Consider the following 21,699-nt stretch of genomic DNA (forward strand, 5'->3'; position numbering starts at 1 on the left):
AGGACTGAACCTTGAGAATTGCATTCTTTGTTGTGCTCTCTGTGAAGCAACTACAAAAGAATAGCAAGAGGGTTACAGTAAACAATGTTCTTTTCTCCTCTTGAACATATAAAGAAAGCAAAGCCTGTACAGAGTTGTGAGATTAACTCCATCTGTAAAAAGCTTCCCTACCGCAGTGACAGAACCATCAGCGATACAAGCCAAGCTCTGACTCAAGAACAAATTCCCTTCTGTGACTTTGATGAAAGTTTTGAGTTGAGATATTGCCTTCAGAAACCTCAGGACACCCTCAGCCAATTCTGGGAGATGTTGCGCACAAAAATAACTGAGGATAATGGATTATAAACCACTGGAAGGAGCTAGAAATTCATGAATTCATTTTGATAAAGAAAGCAAGGAAGGACATAAGCACCTACAGATAGATGTTGATCACCCTACAATGAGTGTGCAGACCCTGGGCCAAGCCCTAAATCCACAGCCTCTTTGTTCTTCTCAACTGCCCTGCCAGACATTGAGTTCAAACTGCTGGATCCTAAATACTCATCCTTCCCTTTGATGCTTACATTAGTTACCCATTTCCGCAATGCTGCTGCATTTAAAAAAAAAAAAAAAAAAGCACAAAACTCCAGTGGGATATAGCAATACCTATTTCCTATTTAAGTTTGCTCATAAGCCTGTGTGAGCCAGAAGGTTCTGCCAGTATAGGCTGGGCTCAGGATCTCAGCTGGTCGTTGAGCATGATCTACTGGCATGGCTCTGTGTGTGTGTGTGTGTATAAATTATTCATATACATATATATGTATGAATAATGGAATAGGGTTGAAAGTTCAGAAATAAACCATTATGTTTATAGTTAATCAGTTTTGGACAAGGGTACCAGTACAATTCAATGGAGAAAGGATATTCTTTTCTTTTTCTTTTTTTTTAAGATTTATTTATTTATTTGAAAGTCAGAGTTACACAGAGAGAGAAGGAGAGACAGAGAGAGAAAGAGAGGTCTTCCATCTGCTGGTTCACTCCCCAATTGGTTGCAACGGCCAGAGCTGAGCCAATCTGAAGCCAGGAGCCAGGAACTTCTTCCGGGTCTCCCATGTGGGTGCAGGGGCCCAAGGTCTTGGGCCATCCTCTACTGCCTTCCCAGGCCATAGCAGAGAGCTGGATCAGAAGTGGAGCAGCCAGAACTTGAACTGGCGCCAATATGGGATTCTGGCACTGCAGGTGGTGGCTTTACCTGCTACGCCACAGCGCCAGCCCCAGGATATTCTTTTCAACAAATTATTCTACAATTAGATGTTGACTTGAGAAAGAATGACATTATAATTTCACTTCACCACACATCCAAAAATTAACTCAAAATAAAAAAAAAAAACTATAAGAGCCAAATTATAAAGTTCTTAGAAAAAACATACATGTAAACCTTTGTGACTTTGGATGAGGTAATGGTTAGTTCTCAAGGTAGTGAAAATACAACCACAAAATAGGAGAAAAATATTTGCAAATCAGTATATCTGGTAAAAGTCTAATTTCCAGACTGTATAAGGAATTCTTACAACACAGTGATTAAAAAAAGGTAACCTTATTTTAAAATAGAAGAAGTATTTAAGCAGACGTTTCTTCAAAGAAGATACACAAATGCTAATGAGCACATGATAGAATTTTCAATATCATTAGCCATTAGGGAAATGAAAATCACAACTACCAGGAAATGTCAGATTCACTAGGACAGCTGTCATAAATTTCTGTTAATGAAAAACGAGGGGCCGGAGCTATGGCGCAGCGGGTTGATGCCCTGGCCTGAAGCACCAGCATCCCATATGGGCACCGGTTCTAGTCTCGGCTGCTCCTCTTCCAATCCAGCTCTCTGCTATGGCCTGGGAAAGCAGTGGAAGATGGCCCAAGTCCTTGGGCCCCTGCACACATATGGGAGACCTGGAAGAAGCTCCTGGCTCCTGGCTTCAGATCGGCACAGCTCCAGCCATTGCGGCCATCTGGGAGTGAACCAGCGGATGGAAGACCTCTTTCTCTTTGCCTCTCCTCTCTGTGTAACTCTGACTTTCAAATAAATAAATAAATAAAATCTTTAAAAAAAGAAAATAAAAGAAAAACAATGAATTGGAAAGGATGTAGAAAAAATGGAATCCTGATACATTTTTGGTGTGTATATAAAGTAGTTCTTGCTTGCAGCCATTGTGAAAAACAGTTTGGAAAAAAAAAATTACCATAGGGCCGGCGCCGTGGCTCAACAGGCTAATCCTCTGCCTTGAGGCGCCGGCACACCGGGTTCTAGTCCCAGTCGGGGCACCGATCCTGTCCCGGTTGCCCCTCTTCCAGGCCAGCTCTCTGCTGTGGCCAGGGAGTGCAGTGGAGGATGGCCCAAGTGTTTGGGCTCTGCACCCCAGGGGAGACCAGGATAAGTACCTGGCTCCCGCCTTCGGAACAGCGCGGTGCGCCAGCCGCAGCGCGCTACCGCGGCGGCCAATGGAGGGTGAACCAACGGCAAAAGGAAGACCTTTCTCTCTGTCTCTCTCTCACTGTCCACTCTGCCTGTCAAAAATTTAAAAAAAAAAAAATTACCATAGAATTACCACTTACCCAGCAATTCCACTCTTATGTATATACCTGAAAGAACTGGAAACATGTCCACACAAAAGTTTGTATACAAATGTTATAGCAGTGATATTCATGATAGCCAAAGAGTGGAAACCACTAAAACTTCTATCATATGCAAGCAAATAAATGTAACGTGGTATATACACCCAAGGGATACATTCAACCAGAAAGTACTGGATTACTGGTACATGCAGCATTGTGGATGAACCTTGAAAACACTATGCCAAGGGAAAGAAGCCAGTCAAAAATTCACAGATGCATGAATCTGTGTATGTGAGATGTCCATAATAGGCACATGTATAGAGACAGAAGTAGCTTACAGGAGAGAATTATATCTGAGAACTGATGAATGAGTTGATGGACATGCCTAGGAATGGAATTGCTGGTTGTATGTAACTCTGTTTAACTTCCTGAGGAAATGTCAAACTATTTTTCAAACTGTCAAATGATTTTCCCAAGTGACTGTACCATTTTATATCCCCACCAGCAGGGGGGGATGTATCAGGGTTCCAAATTCTCTGTATCTAAAGGCCCATTTTTTAAGAGACCCTAGCAGAAAAATCTGCAACAAAGTCCATAGGGAACAAATGTAAAACGCTGAGGTCTTCACCATCTTAGTAGTGTGTATATGTGCTTGTTTGCAGGTTTCACAGGAAATCCATTGATGGAAGCTTTGGTTCCAATGATGGTAAGAAAATCCCTGGTTTACATTCAAAGTGACATAAAATAGTGTGCTGCCATCCCACTTGGTGCTTCCTTTGTCGCTACCTTTTGCAATTTTCAAATCTTCCCTTGGTTCCTATCCCACAAAGTGGTCAAATTGGCAGGGTTTTTTTTTTATGGAAAGATGAGTGATTAAGACCAATATTATGGCTGATGGTTATTGAGACAGGGAGCTCACACCCAGAACCTTGGCATGTCTCTTGTAACAATCCACAGATTATTTACAAACCACTCATATTTTATGTTAAAAGTTTGGTGTTTTCTAGCATGTGATTGTTCATACCTATCTTATCCCAAAGCTAATTCGCCAACAATAGTAAGAATTTGATGTGTCAACTCTAACACAGAGTTCGCTTTTCCCAAACTGAGGTAAAGGACTTTTTAAAGTATCTAGAAAACTGAAATATTTGGGACTAACAAGTATAATAAAGAGTATAACAACTTTGGGGAATCCAGGATAATTCCGTATCCGACCCGTTGTAGCAGACACTTTCTTACACTCTGAGATTTGGAACAAAAGAATTTAGTTGTCTCACCTTTTATCAAAGCTTGAAATGTAAATGCCTTCACTTTTTGAAATGCAGTAGTCAGCATGAATTCCTCAGCGCTCATAGGCTGTACCACAAAGAGAGAGAATGTAGCAAAGGATGATGAAATGGGACTTGATTTTTTAAGTTGCCTGTGGCAGATGTAAAGTGTTGTGTTTCTACAGTGAAGTGAATCCACAGAATCTTAGAAAGACGCAGACTCAGCCACTGCCCCCACCCAGCAGCAACATTTCTCCCGTTGCTGGAGAGCTTGCTTTTTTTTTTTCACATTTATCTTCCTTAATGTCAGCATGTCTATTTTTCTAGCCACCCAGACGCTTTGTTTTACTAAGCATTCAACTGCCAATATAAGAGACTGTAAAGGAACACCTGCTCTTGTAGCTTTAAAATGCTAAGTGCTACTTTCTCTTTTATTCATAAAATGTTTAAATGAATTTGTCAGTTCTCTGGTTCTCCTTTTCCTACAATGCTCCCAAGTTTGTTATTATTTTAGACCTAATTGAATTTAAGCATAAATTAAGTTGATGGGATCCCTTTGGGTACCCTCTGAATGGATGGTCTGTTATTTTTTGTTGTATGGGTGAAGTCATTTTATTATTGTGATCATAATTAAAGCAATTCCACATTCAAAAGGATCTCCTGAACATTCCAGCCCAAGTGGACAGAGCTGGGACTTGAGCTAGACCATTGTCCAAGATCAGGAAGGCTGTGAAAACTAGCCATGACTTAGGGACACCCTTCTGAGGATGAGAAGAAATAAATGAGTGACCAGAAGAATAAAGACATATCATGAAGGTGCATGTGGCCACAAGTAACAACAACAGAATGTGTCTCAAGGACACTTGAGCAGTAGCGGGCTCCTATCCCAGGCATCAGGATGGATTGAGCCCAATTGCTCAGGCCTACTCCCCTGACTCTGCTTCCCTCCCTGAGGCTGGTGGGGAGAAGGGTGAAGGCTTACACCTCCACATAATGACGTCAGAGGGAAAGACTTTCAGAACCTCCCAGAAACTTCTCCTGGTCCTTCATGGGTGGATGGATCATTTACTTACTGTTACGGCAAAGGAATAAATAGGTTTACTTACATCAGACAACCGTATTTTTAGAATTCAGAGATTCTTTTTGTCTAAGACCAGAGTTTCTCAAATCCAATATTGTTGACATTGTGGGTCTGATAATTCTCTGTTGTTGGGGGCTATTGCACACATGGTAGTGTTATGGGAATATGTTTCCTGGTTTTATTCCAAGTCCTTGCCCCACTTTGAAATGAGAATTCAAACCAGAGACATAAGTGAGGTGCATTAGTGAGAACAAGATTTTTATGTGTTTTATTATTGTATTGTATTTTTTAAAATTTTTATTAGTTTTTAACAGATTCAATATGCATTGTAGATACAATTCTAAGACCATAATGATATTTTCTTCCCCCTCCATCCCTCCCTCATCCGCTTTCCTTCCCAACCTCCTTCCTTCTCCTTTTCTTTCTTTTTCTCTTAATTTTTGGGATAACATATTTTAAATTTATCTTACACTAAAAAAGGCTTAATACTACCACCAAATAAGAAGTTTAACAAGTAAAAAGCAAAAAAGACCTCAGTTTAGTGAGAATACAGACAAGGGCTATAAACAGTAATTGAATGGAAAAATGCCCATTTCACCCATATACAGTAAATTGTCTCACAGATCATTAAGACTACAGTAGTATAACTTGCTTAACCATTAGTTTGACAAAGTGAAAGAGAGATTGAATACACACTCATGAACGTGGGCAATGCCACGAGTGATACCTATATGAGAGGGCCAGAGAAAAGCCTGTGAGGAGAGACGTGGGAGAGGAGAGAGAAAACCGGCAGCAAGAGCAAGAAGCCGAAAGGGCCACTCCTGTGTGCAGCAGTTCCTTTATGGGTAGGGAGTAGTCCCTGGTTGAATATACAATCAAGGTGGAGTCTGGGCAGAGTTAGTGTGTGTGAGGTTTTCTGGGAGTTTCATGGAGCCTCCACATGGAGTTTAACTTCCACGTGGCATCATGGCCTCTCCTCCTTTCCAGTCTTAGATTGGATGCAGGTGCATCATGGGAAAGTGGATACACTGGATTGGCATGTGAGGAGTGGAGTTACGGTGCAGGGCTGTTGAGACAGAAGGTGCAGGGAAATCTCCCAGCTCATTTATTCCTGTTTGACTTCCTGCCTGGTTCTCTTGTTTCTGTAGAATGTGTATCACTCTTCACCCCCATCCACTAGATTCCTCCTTTTGCACCTCAAAATGTCCCCAGACTTTGCCAAAATATCGTCTTGAAGACAAAACTATCCACTCCCCACCCCACCGCCCACCCCCCGCCTGAGAACCATGGACTGAAACACATCAGTTGATGGGCGCAAGTGGGGAGACCTGAACCAAACGCCAGTGCGGCAGGAAGTGGAGGGTTGGAGTGTTCACCAACATGGGCTTTGAAATGGGGAGAGGATGAGGACCCCTCGTTAGAAGACAGGGACAGGGAAGATGGTACTACATCTAGTACCACATGAACAGAAGTCAAGTTTGCCCTATAGAACTAGTCAGTGGCTCTTTTAGGCTTTTGGAACATAGCATTGAAAAACCAGCTGAGAATGAGAAACAGAGGTAAATAAGGTCCGTTTCTGAAAGCTGATATGCTACATTCAGGGAAGGAACCATCGGAGAAACAGAAATGCCTTTCGCTCCTGGGGCCAGCACTGTGTGACTGTAGAGAGCCGAAGTTCAGTGGAGGTCAGAGCTGCAGGAGACACCCAGAGGGTTTAAAGCCACAGAAAATGCTGGGGGCAGTTTCTGAAAGGGGAGGAACGCCTCACTTCTCATCCTTATTAAAGAGGTTCTACAGAAATTCAGTGACCAACTGGGAAGACAGACTAGTGAGGCCTCCCTCTCAGGCTTCTGAAGCCACACGAGCCACTACCATGCACCTAGGGTGCAGCATAAGAGATTATCTTCTCAAGTGAGAGAGTTTGACAAACCTGACCAGGCTGTAGATTTTAGAACAGAAATAGCCAGCCCAATCCTTTTCTGGATACAGCAATTCCTGAATCAGCCTCTTAGCAAAGAGCAGGGTCTGAGGGCAATAAGACAAGGAGTGTGTAGAGTTTGCGGGACCCAAGGAGCACAAGCCATCCCCAAGTTCTGTGGAAATGAGACTCAAATCCAGTCCTGGTTTGCTCTTCTTTTCCCAAATTTCTTTGGCTTTTCTTGTCTACTTTCTGCTCCAAGAGGTATTTCACTTTTACATTCCTTCGCAAATATTAATAGTTTTTTTCACTTTCTCCTCAACTTTTTTTTTTATACAGATATTTTTATTATATACATATCAGGTACGCAGTTAAAAAAGAATAAAAATCCTACCCTCTAGAACATAAGAACACAATAAATAGAAGAGAGATATTATACAAATGTAATGAATATACATAAGATTAAGTATATGATTTTTACCACACTCATATTACATACATAGTTTTTAAACTAATCTTTTACAATTCACTTATCTGAAACTTTAGAGTTACAAAAGGATGTATGAAATGAAAATATTAGTTCTGGGACTTACAAAACAGCTTTATTGGTGGATTTATATATGGAGAGAAAATGCTTTACTGTATGTAAATTTTTTTTCATTTATTAAACTTTTATTTAATGAATATAAATTTCCAAAGTACAGCTTATGGGTTACAATGGCTTCCCCCCTCCCATAACTTCCCTCCCACCCGCAACCCTCCCCTTTCCCGCTCCCTCTCCCCTTCCATTCACATCAAGATTCATTTTCAATTCTCTTTATATACAGAAGATCAGTTTAGTATATATTAGGTAAAGATTTCAACAGTTTGCCCCCATATAGCAACACAAAGTGAAAAAAATACTGTTGGAGTTACTAGTTATAGCATTAAATAACAGTGTACAGCACATTAAAGACAGAGATCCTACAGTATGTAAATTTTATTTTGCTGGAGTCATGACTGAAAAGTAAAGTTGTTATAGAGGAGAAAGCAAATATAAATATTAACTATTTTAGAAATGATACCTCAACAGAAATTTATTAAATATTATATACTCCCTTTCCTAATTCAATTCCAATAGTTCATAAACTACCAAATGAAGCTATGGAAGTTAATGTTTTAGGTAGTCAAGTTATAAAAGGAACTCAGATTAAAGTTTCAAATATCTACAAAATGTGGCTTCTTGTCTTTCTTACACAAAGAACCCTCTTTTAGGAATAGGCTATTTATCCTTTTTGGTGACCTTAATTATAAGTAAAAGAGGCCAAGAGACAATAGACACAGGCTATCACTGACGAAAATGACAGTGAAGAACCACAAGCAGTCCAAGAGACACAACAGGGCACAACAGTCTGGGTAACAGGAATTTGGTGAAAAAGCAAGCTAAACCTTGTTTTATACTTGAAGGGAATTGGTTCTACTCAATCAAAGAAAATTATCACAACTTTTTAAAACGCAAAACTAGGGCCGGTGCCGCGGCTCACTAGGCTAATCCTCCGCCTTGCGGCGCCGGCACACCGGGTTCTAGTCCCGGTCGGGGCATCGGATTCTGTCCCGGTTGCCCCTCTTCCAGGCCAGCTCTCTGTTGTGGCCAGGGAGTGCAGTGGAGGATGGCCCAAGTGCTTGGGCCCTGCACCCCATGGGAGACCAGGAGAAGCACCTGGTTCCTGGTTTCAGATCAGCGCGGTGCGCCGGCCGCAGCGCACCAGCCGTGGCAGCCATTGGAGGGTGAACCAACGGCAAAAAGGAAGACCTTTGTCTCTGTCTCTCTCTCTCACTGTCCACTCTGCCTGTCAAAAAAAAAAAAAAACCGCAAAACTAGAAAATTTATCAAGAATATTTTATTTTCTGATAATACATCTTACTGTACTTAGATTTAGTAAAGAAGCTAACATGACCAAACCTGTTTATAGTCAAGGAACACAGTAAACTAGCTGTTTTAAACTATTTATTTTAAAGAAAAGTATTGAGATTTACAAGGCAGGATTATGTTTTCATTGCATAGAAAGGTAATGCCCGTTATAAGATAAATGCTAGGAAAGGAGCTCACTTTTAAGAATACTTAGGGACTTAGCCATCTCCAGACCAAAAGGAAATACAGAGCCACACAAAAGACAACACTCAGGAAGAATAAAACCCCATTCTTCATCAGCGCTTTATTCTTCTTCTGTTGTATTGGTCTCGGAGAACATCGTGCAGAGTGCTACATTAGCACAGCAGACAAAAGCGTCGGTTTCGCTTCCCAGCTCTGTTAACTGCTCCAGTGAAGACACACAAGGATAATGGTCTTTTAACATATCTGGCAATTTGGAAGTCTTGTCTTGAAGACGACGGGAACGTCTCACTGGTGTAAGAAACTTCAGCTCTTTATATGTAGAATTCGTTTCAAACTGCATCTTCTTTTTTACACTCTGTAATCAGGTTCAGGCATTCAGAAATTGTCTTGTTTACTTTTTCAGTAAATAGTCTTTGCTCATCTTCTTCTGCCATGGTAGTCCAGAAGGACCCCACTGGTTTTTCAGCTTGTCCCTCAGGCTCAGGTTGTTGAACTACTGGGTTAGAAGGTCTTTTCAATACTTTTCCTTTGCCAGCTTTCCACTCACTCAGACGAGCTTTTCTCTGTTCTGTAGTTTCTTTGGGTTGACCTGACCTACTACTAACGGTTGCTGTTGCTATAGTAGGTCTCTGCTGGTCAACGGGTTTTGACTTTTCTACCAATTTGGTATTAGAAATGAAGTATGCTTGGCTACCATTTCAGATGCTATGCCTCGACAGTGCCTTGTTTCTTTTTATGTCCTGAGAAGAAGCAGTTTTGATGCTAGATAAAGTTGTTTTTGATTGTAATAATTCTTTTTCCCGAGGCCCTTTCCGGATGGTAACGTTGGCCAAGGTTCTACTGATGCTTTGCTTCCCCGTGTTTTGGGTATTATCATGGTGACTTCTAATCGGAGGTCTCACAAGTTGTGTATTCTGAGATGTAGCACTCACAGATTTAGTGGCAGCTGTCATATTTGAGGGTTGCTCACTTTTCACTGTTTCACTGCTAGTGTTTATAGGCTGAGGCTTTGTGGCTTTAGAGACAGTAGTTGCAAGTTTCGTTGTTGTCAAACTTGCATCTTTGACTTGTAGAGGTTTTCTGAAAGAATTAATCTTAGATTGAACAATTTGACCACAGTAAGCTTCAAGCACAGGTTTTTTGGGCATGTTAGCATCTTGCTTTGGCTCTTCTGCAGTCACTGGTTTCTTTTTATTGTTGTTTTTAAGGTGAAATGCTTGGCTTAATGTCATATGTTGACTTTGGGGATCATCTTTAATTGATAACAACTGCATAGCTTGATTATCATCACCAAAATTCTTTGCGTCAATTACTGTGGTTGAGTTGTTTAATTCATTAGACAGCTTTAAAGGAACATAATTTTTGTCCACTGTTGTATTTTTGTCCCCTGTAGGACCTCGAGATTTTCTGTATCAGCCATTTTTGTTTTAAGATTCAGAGCTTTTGTTCCTTTTGTCCTGGATCTCATACGTCATCACTGTCTTATCTCCACAACTGGATAATGTCTGATTTTCCTGTTTGTATGAACAAAATGTTTTTCTTCTTAACAGATGTTCCTTGAATTTCTGTCTCCTTTGTTCTCTGAACGCGGACTGGGCCCTCTGACTCGGGGGCAGCTGCAGGTCCCGGGGAACGGCCGGCGTGCTCATAGCAGCCGCGGTCGGAGGATGCGCGTCTTTCTCCTCAACTTTTGAAACAAAACACGAGGCTGGTTGGGGTGGATACCAATCGGCATAAAAATAAAATTCACATCATCCTGGCCCGCTCTTCAGCTCCCAGCCTCCTGAGTCTTCAGAGACCGAAGGAGGCAAGACAGCTGTCAATGAGGGGGCCCCAAAAGATTCACACATGCTTAAACTGAAATGAACGTTTTCCTCTCACATAGGGCATTTCCCATAAGGGCTAAGCATGCACGCGTATCCTGTTCTGTTAGTGAAGTAGGCAGATGGTGAGGGCCTGGTCCTCAGAGAAGTATACACTCACACAAGTCTCCTGGTTCAGACGAGATCATTCCTGAGCTGATACGTCTGCTGTTTCCAGCCACAACATCTTGGCCTGTCCTGTCAACTGAAATCTTGTGTGTGATCCTGCCTTTGGAATACTTTACAGTTAAATATCAGTTCAGTTTCCCTCCTAAAACTGTGATCATACTTGAAGTTGAGGAGAATCTGATTTGGTTTTTGCATTCTTTTTTTTTTTAGGTCTTTTTTTTTAAATGAACAAATTTCATGTATTTCATGAAACACAGTGATAGTTAGGAACATGGTGATACTTCCCAGCCTACCCTGCCTCCAGCCCACACTTCCATTCTGCCTCCTCCTTCCTTCCTTCCTCTTTCTTTTAATTGTTATGATGATTTACTTTCAGTTAACTTTATACTCATGAGATTAACCCCACACTAAGTAAAGAGTTCAACAAATAATAATAAGAAAACAAAAAACACTGTTCCTCTACAGTAGAGACAAAGGCTGTAAACAATCATTGAATCTCAAAATGTCCATTTTTTCAAAAGTGCTCAGACATAAACAAAATTAACAGAATGTCGTTATCCAGTGTCACCCAATCTCATCTGTACATTGTGCATGTAAAAGTCCACAGAGTGAAAACATTTCTAAGTGCTGGCAATTGTGTTGCACATGAAAATCTTGTCCAGCACAGAACCCACAGTACTGCAATTGCCCGACAGTGTACAAGGCTGGAAACCACATGCAGACAAGATCAGGCTCCCTTGTGAGCCACAGCAGAGTGCAGAAATCAGTGACTCATCAAGATCTTCGAGCTAACTTTGTGATTTTAATGCAGTTGTCACCTAACAAAACAGTGAGTGTTTTTGTTTGTTCACTTGCTTTGATTTTCGTTTTTGTTCTTCTTTGGAATACACACACATAAAACACGAACCCTGTTGACCTCTCCCCTCAATGGAACACCAGGATTTGCCTGAGCACACGTCTTTCTCCTGGACCAGAGGGCTTCCCAGTAACACCAAAATACCAAAAAGTCCGGCTTTGTGGTTTTAGTGTCATTCTTCACTTACTTTTTGTATGTTTTAATAATCAAATCCCATTTTGACTATTTAATTCAGAATAATTTTAGATTTACAAGACAAGAATTGTGACATTACACAGTTTCCACATAACCCATACCCAGCTTCTTCTATTCCTAATATCTAAAATGAGTCACAATCTATAAACCACCTCCCCTATTTTTATTCTAATTATCCAAGCCATTTTAAACAAGAAATGTAAGTTAAAGAGCTTAACTGAAAAGATACTAGGGAAAAAAATAAGACTACAACATTGGAGCCCAACTGTTGCAGCCCATCTGGGGAGTGACCCAGTAGATAGAAGGCCTCTCTGTATATAGATCTTTCCCTCTCTTTCTGTAACTCTGACTTTCAAATAAATAAACAAATCTCTTTTAAAAAAAGACTGGGAACAGAGGCCTCCAAGAGACTCCCTCTCCACAATGAATTAAGCGGAAGATACCAGAATGAACTACCGCAACCAGGAGTCATTCACAAGAAGCAGCAGCCAGGGGCGGGTGCTGTGGCCTAGTGAGCCAAGTCTCCACCTGCTACACAGGCATCCCACATGGGCACCAGGTCAAATCCCAGCTGCTCTTCTTCTGATCCAGCTCTCTGCTACGGCCTGGGAAAGCAGGAGAAGATGACCCGAGGACTTGGGCCCTGCACCTGCATGGGAGAACTGGAAAAAACTCCTAGCTCCTGGCTTTGGATCATCCCAACTCTGGCCATTGTGGCCTCTTGGAGAGTGAACCAGCAGATGGAAGACCTTTCTCTCTGTCTCTCCCTCTCTCTGTCAATAACTCTACTTTTCAAATAAATACATAAAATCTTAAAAAGAAGAAGGAGGAGGAGGAGGAGAAGCAGCAGCAGCAGCCAATCTAAAAAACAAATGTTGGGCTTTCTCTTTTAAAAAGTGAGTTTATTAAAGTGGAGATATAAATGAGCCTCAACCTCTGTGGCCCATTTGAAATCTATGCTTGAGCTGCCATGAAAGCAATATGTTTCCTACCAATGGTTCTTACTGAAGGAAAACCCTTGAGTTTCTTTCTTTTTTAAAAAAAGATTTATTTATTTATTTATTTATTTGAAAGTCAGAGTTACACAGAGAAGGAGAGGCAGAGAGAGAGAGAGTTTTTCATCTGCTCGTTCACTCTTCCTCAGTTGGCCACAATGGCCGGAGCTGTGCCAATCCAAAGCCAGGAACCAGGAGCTTCTTCCGGTTCTCCCATGCAGGTGCAGGGGCCCAAGGACTTGGGCTATCTTCTCCTGTTTTCCCAGGCCATAGCAGAGAGCTGGATCAGAAGTGGATCAGCTGGGACTTGAACCAGCACCCAAATGGAATGCTGGCACTGTAGGCAGTGGCTTTACCTGCTACGCCACAGTGCTGGCTCTGGGTTTCTTTTTAATTAAGAAGATAAGCTTTGTGATAAAGATATATAAAGGAATATTATTCAATCTTTAAATAGGAGGAGATGCAGCCATTTGTAAACTATCCCCCATGGATGAACCTAGAGGACACTATGCTATGTCAAGTATACCAAATACAGAGAAAAGTTCTGTGTGATCTCACTTATATGTGGAATTGAAAAAAGAAGTCAGGGGTTGGTGCTATGGTGGAGTGGGTTAAGCTGCTCCTTATGTTGCTGGCATCCTGTATTTGTGTGCCAGTTAGTACCACAGCTGCTATGCTTATCCAGCTCCCTGCTAATGCACCTGAGAAGCAGTAGATATGGCCCAAGTACTTTGGCCCCTGCCACCCACAAAGAAGATTCAGATGGAATTCCAGGCTACCTGGCTTCAGCCTGGCTAAGCCTCTGCTATTGCAGTCATGTGGGGAATGAACCAGTAGATGAAAGCTCTCTCTCTTCCTTCTCTCTCTCTCTCTCTCTTTCTACCTCTCAAATAAGTAAATAAATCTTTAAAAATTAAGAAGTCTAATAGAGAATAGGCAGGTGGTTACCAAGGGCAGGGAAGGGCAGGAAATGAGGAGAAGTAGACCAAAGGGTTCAAACTTGGAGTTATGTAGGATGGCTAAGTCCAGAAATCTGAAGTCCAGCTGGAGAGCTGTAATTAATAGTAATGTAGATTCTGTATTGAAACTTAGTTGAGGGTAGATTTTGGGTCTTATAACAATAACCAAAAGATGGGGTAACTATGGAAAGTGTTGGATATATTAATTTGTTTACCTGTATTTCACTATGTTTATGAATAGCAAAATATCATATTGTACATCTTAAACTGCTACAATAAACCCTATTTTAAAAAGATGAACTTTGATTGAGACCAACAGAATGAACCAACTGTTCACCCAATATTAAGTAAACAGGTAAATAACTTTACGTCTCAGCACCTCTCTTTTATCATCTTTAAAATGGTGATAATAATGATAGCACCCATCTCTTAGAGTGTTAGAGAAGTTAAAAGAGTAAATTCTTGGAAAGAACTTGAAAGAGTGACATAGTAAGGTTTCAATAAACATTAGCAGTCATAGATATAGTAATAGCAGCAGTAGCATTAGTAGATATAGTACTAGCAGCATTATAATGAAAGCATTAGCAATAGGAACATCTCTGGTGGTGGTGGAAATAGTGTCAGGTCTTGGTAGAGTCAATAGTAGCAGCAGCAGCAAAGCTCTGTACTGTAACTTTGGCCACATCGGGCTTAAGTCAAAAAGAGTCAAATAATACACAGTATCTTCACATATTGCTCTGTGTTCAAAAGATTTGATTTCTCAAACTTAAGAGTCTGAAAGTAACCTGTTTTTTTGCCTTCAACTTGGAAGAAAGGTGGAAATGTGTTGGCAGAGATGCGTTTTTACTAGATTTTCAGGCATGGTAAAACTGCCAGAGAGTATGCATTTTGAGGGCCAAGATCTGCCTTCTGTAAGCCCTGAAAATGGCCTTGCCTGCCAAGAACTCTGCCTTGGCCCAAGCCTTGCTGTCCAGTGGAGCCCACTCGGCCAAGCCACCAAAGAGAGAACTGAAATTGGTCTCCAAGCCTATCAGGTTTGTCTCTCATTACCTGGTTAAATGTTTTGAGCTTAGGATATAATTATTTTTCTTCCTAGAGGAAGTTTCTGCCCACCGGTTGAAATGAAGTTCTAGAGCCAGATGAAGACAGTGCACTCTGACAACTTGGGAATTGTTTAAGGCTTTCAGTTCTTTCACATGTGTTACGCACTGTAACATTAACGTAAATTGTAATGACAAATATTTTCATGAAGAAATCAGCATATACTTGCAGTGAGAATATTTTTAGAATATCCTTAATTATGTTTCTTCAATGAAAATATATTTCCTTGAAATAGTTCAAGATACCAAACAGTACATTCACAAAACTGTCTGTCATGTGCTACAAGAAGATTGACCTCTCATAAAGGGAATTTACTGAAATTCCCACCAGCCTGCTAATATCCAGGTCCTGAGCAAAGCTCAGGAGACAGTGAAGAAATGCATTTCCGTAGAAGAGTGCGGCTCCTGGATGTAGCAGAGCACCAAGTCAGAGTCAGAGAAACTGCCTGGAGGCCCACGCATTTGTGGGTCCCACTCTCTTTGTTCAGTTTTCAGAAATGGATAAGCTCAATAGGGTAGCATCTTGCTTAACAGCTGAGAAGAAGGTCGGGAGGTGTTTTTCTCTGGGGCTTGTAGTGGGATAGCTCCAGAGGTACCACTAGGCTCTCACAGCAGTGAGTTCGCTCTCCCTGCTACTAGCATCAGCTCACCAGACAAACTGGAGGCGTGTTCTCCTGGAGTCTGTTTTTCTTTCCTTTCCAGCAGCCTGTTGAGAACAGATACACCTATTCCACCTCCTAAATAACCTTCAAAAGCGCTCATCTCCCTCTACATCCTTATTCATGTGGTCATCATTTATTGCTCCAGTGAATACACTGATTTCCTTCCTATCTGGGCTTCCTGCCCATAATTAGGGGACCACTAACTGCTACAACAAAGAAGCCTCCCAGGTACAGCTATCGAATAATAGAAGTTTATTTCTGATGCTTCTGTTCATGGTGATTCCAGACCCAGACTTCTTCATTCTTGGGATTCTGCAATACTGCCAAACAGTAACAGGGATCAGCTCCTTCCCCCCCACCCCATACAGAGCCAAGCAGTTCATGGGGTAGGATTTCGAGGCCATCCAGTCTCTGTTGCAGCTATTCAGATGTGCCACTGTAATGTAAAAGCAGCCATGTATGCAACCGAATGAGTGTGTCTGTGTATTAATAGAACTTTATATGTGCATATTGAAGTTTGAATTTCATGTAATTTTCAGTGGTCATGAAATACTATTCCTCTTTTTAAAAACATTCTTATTTTATTGAAAGGCTTAACAACAGAGAGATAGGAGAGAGAGATCGAGAGAGAGAGAGCGAGCACACGTCCTCTGGCTCACTCCCCAAATGGCCTCAACAGCCAGAGCTTGGCCAGGTCAAAGCTAGGAGCCAAGAACTCCATCCAGGTCTCCCACATGAGTGGCAGGACCTAAGTACTTGGACCATCTTCCCCTGCCTTCCCAGATACATTAATAGGAAGCTGGGTCACAGCAGCACAGCCAGGACCTGAGCCAACACTCCGAAACGTGATGCCAGCTTTGAAGCGGCTTCTTAATCCTCTGTACCACAGTGCTGGCCTCCCTAGTCCTCTTTTAACTTTTTCCCCAACCATTTTAAAATGTAAAACCTGTTCTTATTTCAAGGACCACACAAGGCTAGATTTCTTTCCTGGGGTCCATAGTTTGGTGGCTCCTGTGTTAGAGTTGAAAGAAAACCAAATTTAAAATGTTGGCCTATTGATTGAGCTACTTAGAGTTGTGTTGTTTTGTTTTAGCGGCTGAACACAGAACACTTGCATCTTTGCTTTTTTTTAACAGGCTCTGGAAATATGGCGGTGTCACATCCCATTGCTGCCAGCACACCTGAAGGGAGCAACTACGGGGCAATAGGTATTTCCTACAATGTGCTCAATTATGTAAATGTTTCCTAATTCTCCAGAGAATCGGATACAAAGCATCTCCAGCCACTAATAACAGTGAGCATGGGCAAGGCAGTCATCCTATGAGCTTGTGTTTTATTTATAACATGAACTGACTGATTGATCTAGAAGGTTCCTTCTAGCTCTAACTTTCTCTGGTTCTATTCTGCTTCTTGAATCTACCAGCCACACTTAATTCCTTTGAATGGTTGCTATCAACTACCAAGGCCCCCCAGGGACCTTTTTACCCATTCTGGGTTTAGGGCACAAAAGATAGGTCGGAAGGAGCCTGATATCACTGACCAGTTGTTTCATCCTCAGGTTTCAGTGGACTAAGGATGATCAGAAGATAAGACAGTGCAGTAGGGAATGTGGCAGTAGCCTAACAGTTCTTCATTTTGGCCAACTTCATAACTGAACCTGCACACTGCCACCCAGTCATTCACATGGCAGACTCCAGTGTTCATTCAGTGGCCTGAAAACAACTGAGTCCCTGACACCCGTCTTGTTGGGATAGTAGAGTGTGGAGCTGCCTGCCCCTTCCATGCTGCGTGTGGGCCAGGGCTGTGCTCAGTGTAGAGGGACTGGGACGCCTGTATTCCTGTCCTCTTATTCTATAACTCTGAGAAGCATGTGGGCTCAGTGCAGGCCTCTTATTTTTAGTCCTGTAGGAACAGGATTTTTTTTAAGCCATCTGAACAGAAGAAATAAAGCGGAAGGTAGGCTCGCTCACGTGCTCATCAAGCTGCACAGATTCCCATCTGCTCTGGGAAACGTTCTGGGGAACAGAAGGATTCTTCTCCCTGAGCATGTTGTTTTCGTTATATAACCGTAGATACGACATGCGGGGGGAATTCTGTGTACAAATACTTCATGCGTGAGAAATGTATAGCTGCTGGGTATGTGTGTGCACATATATATGACAGATGCTGTGCATCAATCCTTGCACATGTGTGCATTCTTATGTTCATATTTTTAAATATGAAACGTAAGCACAAGGTTGTTTCTACATCCAAATAGTTAACAGAGCAGATGTCCTGATATTCTACTATGTATTCAGCCCTAGAGCTAGACAAGCTAAAATATAAAAATAGGAGAAAAGGAAAAATAAATGTCCTTTAAGAAGGAATAGAAGGAAAGAACATGTCTCGTGGGAAAGGAGTTGTTTTTGACCAACATAGAATTTTCTAGAACGTCTCCGCACCGTGAAGACTTTTGCAGGGAAGAAAGAGTGCAAGAGGCCCTTCTTAGCCGTTAGAGGCAGATGCGTTTCCTCTGTTTCAGATGAGTCGAGCTCCAGTGCAGGGAGGCCAGCGTCCTCCTCCGACGGGCAGCCGGGCCAGTCTGACACAGACAGCTCCGTGGATGAGAGTGACTTCGACACCATGCCGGATATTGAGAGTGATAAAAACATCGTCCGGACCAAGGTAGCTCTCTGCCTGGCCAGGCTTGCTGAAGGGGCGGAAAGTTTGGCAGAAGAATCAACTTCAGGAGTGCCTTTGTTTCTTTTATTTGTTTTCTCCCTTCAGGGGAAGTCAAATTTAGGTAAGACCTAACTCTAACTTTTTTTTTCCTAAAGGAAGTGAGAGTAAGAAAGAGAACAGGGCATTCAAGCACTCTCCAGGTGTGAAGTGGCTGACGGTAGACAGGAAGGGATGCAGGGCGCCAACCAGCTAGAAGAGCTTCCTCTGAAGGGTGTACTGGAAAGCTCTCTGGCAGGTGTACAGCTCGTGTCTTTTGGGCACACACTTATTGTGTTGTGTTGTTTTGTGCCCAGGAGAAGATAAGAAGGAGAACTGGACAATTTCAACCTTAGGTAATTCAAGAACCACACAGTGGGCAGCTCCAAAAGCTGAGAAATCAGTTCTCAAGATAAAAGAAATACTCAAGACTCCCAGTAGGTTTCCTGTATTGGCCAATCCTGATTATTCCATGGAAAATACTAGGATTTTTGTTCAGATATCCTGGGGAAAATAAAAAGAAAGTATCATTGAGTAATTTTAATCCCTAGGGGATTGAAATTTGTAACGCTCTCTTTTATAATTTACATGAGAAAAGTCAAGTATAATTTTGCATTCTCTTTTTATTTGGTGTCCCAGATGTTTCTGTACCTGTCAGATCTGTCCAGGAAGGATCGGAGAATTGTCAGCAAAAAATATAAGATTTATTTTTGGTAAGTAGATGACCAGCAAAACCGTGGTTTCCTTAAGCAAACAAAGCCACGACTACTGATGTCACAAGATTTTAGTGGTGAATGAGGCACAGGCACAGGAAAGGTGGCACAGCTATTGCCAAATAGACCTATGATGCTCAGACATGTGGATGCAGGCTCCCACTGGGCCAAGAGGCTGAGCTACCTGGCCAGGACCTCTCTCTATCCTCCCCAGTCCCCAGGCTGACGTTTGTGCCCTTGTGACAGCTCCTCCCATTCTTTTCTTTCAAAGGATATCCTCTTGGGCACAAATTTTAAAGGAAATCAATAGATGATGGGGCCACATGGGATTTCACAGGGTCATCATTTTAGAACTTAGCGATATCTAGATCCCCTTCATGGGATCCATCACCCATTACTTGCACACCAATCACTTTTTTATTTTAAGATGTATTTATTTATTTATTTGAAAGAGTTACACAGAGAGAGAAGGAGAGGCAGAGAGAGAGAGAGAGAGAGAGAGAGAGAGAGAGAGGTCTTCCATCTGATGGTTCACTCCCCAATTGGCTGCAATGGCCAGAGCTGTGCTGATCTGAAGCCAGAAGCCAGGAGCCTCTTCTGGGTCTCACATGTGGGTGCAGGGGCCCAAGGACTTGGGCCATCCTCTGCTGCCTTCCCAGGCCACAGCAGAGAGCTGGATCGGGAGTGGTGCAGCCAGGACACGAACTGGTGCCCATATGGGATGCCGGCACTGCAGGCAGCGACTTTACCCACTACACCAGAGTGCCAGACCCAACACACCAATCACTTTTGATCTAACAACATCTAGAAGAGTTAGACCTTCATTAATAATTTGGCTAAGCCCAAAGCAGTTTTTACACTATTTTTACAAGTGGTCATCCAGAAAGGGGAAAAAAACTAGTATTTGTTGAGTGTTCATCATTAACTTTTTTTTTTTTTGAAAGGCAGAGTTACTGACAGAGAGGGAAAGACAGAGAGAGAGGTCTTCCATCCACTGGTTCACTCCCCAGATGGCTGATCTGAAGCCAGAAGCCAGGAGCTTCTTTCAGGTCTCCCACATGGGTGCAGAGACCTAAGCACTTGGGCCATCTTCCACAGCTTTTGCAGGCCATTAGCAAGGAGCTAGATCAGAAGTGGAGCAGCCAGGGCTTGTACTGGCGCCTATATAGGATTCTGGTGCTGTAGGCAGAGGCTTAACCTACTACGCCATAGTGTTGGTCCCATCATTAACCTTTAAATACACCATCTTGGTGTTACAGAAACCTGAGGAGGGAACACTCCCTTTGTTCAAACAGGCACCAGAGACAGCGGAGGGTCGAAGCAGTTTATTACACCAGTGGGCTCTGCTGGAATCATTTCCAGAGAACTGAGCATCAGTCCCAAGTCTTTTACAATATTATAGGTTTATCAGCATCATAGCTTAACAGTCACAGCATTGGTGGGTTTAAATTGCTTTCTATGTGACTCAAGACTAATTAGGGGTAACTAGCCTATGGTCAGTGGGTCTTGTATGTTTATAGAAGAAAACAGATTTATGACTGGAGTTACAGATAGCAGAACTTAAAGCATCTTCTCTCCCTAGACAAGATAAGAGTGGGCAGCTGCTTCACTAGTTAATTGCGAGCAGCCATTTTTCAAGGTTGGCATTGGCAGGGCAGGGTATGTGTGTGTGTGCTTTTCTTTCTTTGTCCCTGGCTGCAGCCGTATTTCCTCAACACTGGTTAGGATTTTCCGTGTTCTCTACAACCAAACTGATAGTAGCCAAAGGAGCCTTTCTTCACTTCCCTGTCTCCCCTAAGTCAAGATAGTGTGCAGCAAACGCGCAGATGCGAGACAGGGCAGAGGAAGACTGGAGAGACAGGGAATGCCTGCCATCAGCTGCTAATTACCTGTCCGAGCTGACTGTGGAGTTACGGGCATAGGCATTTTTACAAGAGCAGAGATTCCATTGCTGATTGGAAAGCGGTGATTTCCCATTCTTTCTGCCTGCACAGGAACATCATCACCATCGCTGTGTTTTATGCACTGCCTGTGATCCAGCTGGTCATCACCTACCAGACAGTAAGTGCTGCCCCCCGCCCAGAGTCCCAGCTTCTGTCCGTCACACCGTCTTCAGGTGGCTTACGGAACAAGGCATAACTCAGTTCAACAACTGGTTTCCAAACTGAGTTCCATTTGGACGTCTCCATTGCTCCTCTATAACTAACCTTTCTGTTCAGTATGCGATTGTTTTATCAGAAAGGGAACTGAGGGCTCTTAGGTGAAAGCATTACCTTGAGCTCATTCATCATGGTATCAACTGCATTTGTTATTTACCAACCTGAGCTTTCTGATCATGGTGGGATGATGAGTAGAGTCAATAAATCTCCAGACCAAAACTGAGACACCTGATGTCCAGTTTAGCCTGTGTCTTCTCATTGAGGATAAACAGCTTTATGCAACTTACAAAATATTACAATAAAAATGCAAAATACAAAGGATTTTTAATAAACAAAAGTTATATTAAAACGGCTTGAAAATATCCCCTGCTGTCTCACAGAACCCTAGGGTTCCCATCCCTTGCGTCCCCTTCTCTGG

General features: G+C 42.3%; 1 protein-coding gene and 1 pseudogene across 5 annotated transcripts in view; one reads left to right on the plus strand and one right to left on the minus strand.

The window, feature by feature from the left end:
- The window catches only part of SIDT1 (SID1 transmembrane family member 1), a 101,549-nt gene that overhangs the window by 59,825 nt on the left and 20,025 nt on the right, over positions 1-21,699 (plus strand). For all 5 annotated transcript variants that reach the window (XM_062176764.1, XM_062176773.1, XM_062176757.1 and 2 more), the window contains 5 exons: positions 3,255-3,298; positions 16,849-16,920; positions 18,234-18,376; positions 19,049-19,122; positions 21,117-21,183. In XM_062176764.1, the coding sequence (XP_062032748.1) occupies positions 3,255-3,298; positions 16,849-16,920; positions 18,234-18,376; positions 19,049-19,122; positions 21,117-21,183 (400 nt within the window). The remainder of the gene's footprint in view (positions 1-3,254; positions 3,299-16,848; positions 16,921-18,233; positions 18,377-19,048; positions 19,123-21,116; positions 21,184-21,699) is intronic.
- On the minus strand, positions 8,713-10,625 carry LOC133771851 (cytoskeleton-associated protein 2-like; annotated as a pseudogene).

Source organism: Lepus europaeus, chromosome 2 (assembly GCF_033115175.1).
Source record: "Lepus europaeus isolate LE1 chromosome 2, mLepTim1.pri, whole genome shotgun sequence".
Classification (NCBI taxonomy): domain Eukaryota; kingdom Metazoa; phylum Chordata; class Mammalia; order Lagomorpha; family Leporidae; genus Lepus; species Lepus europaeus.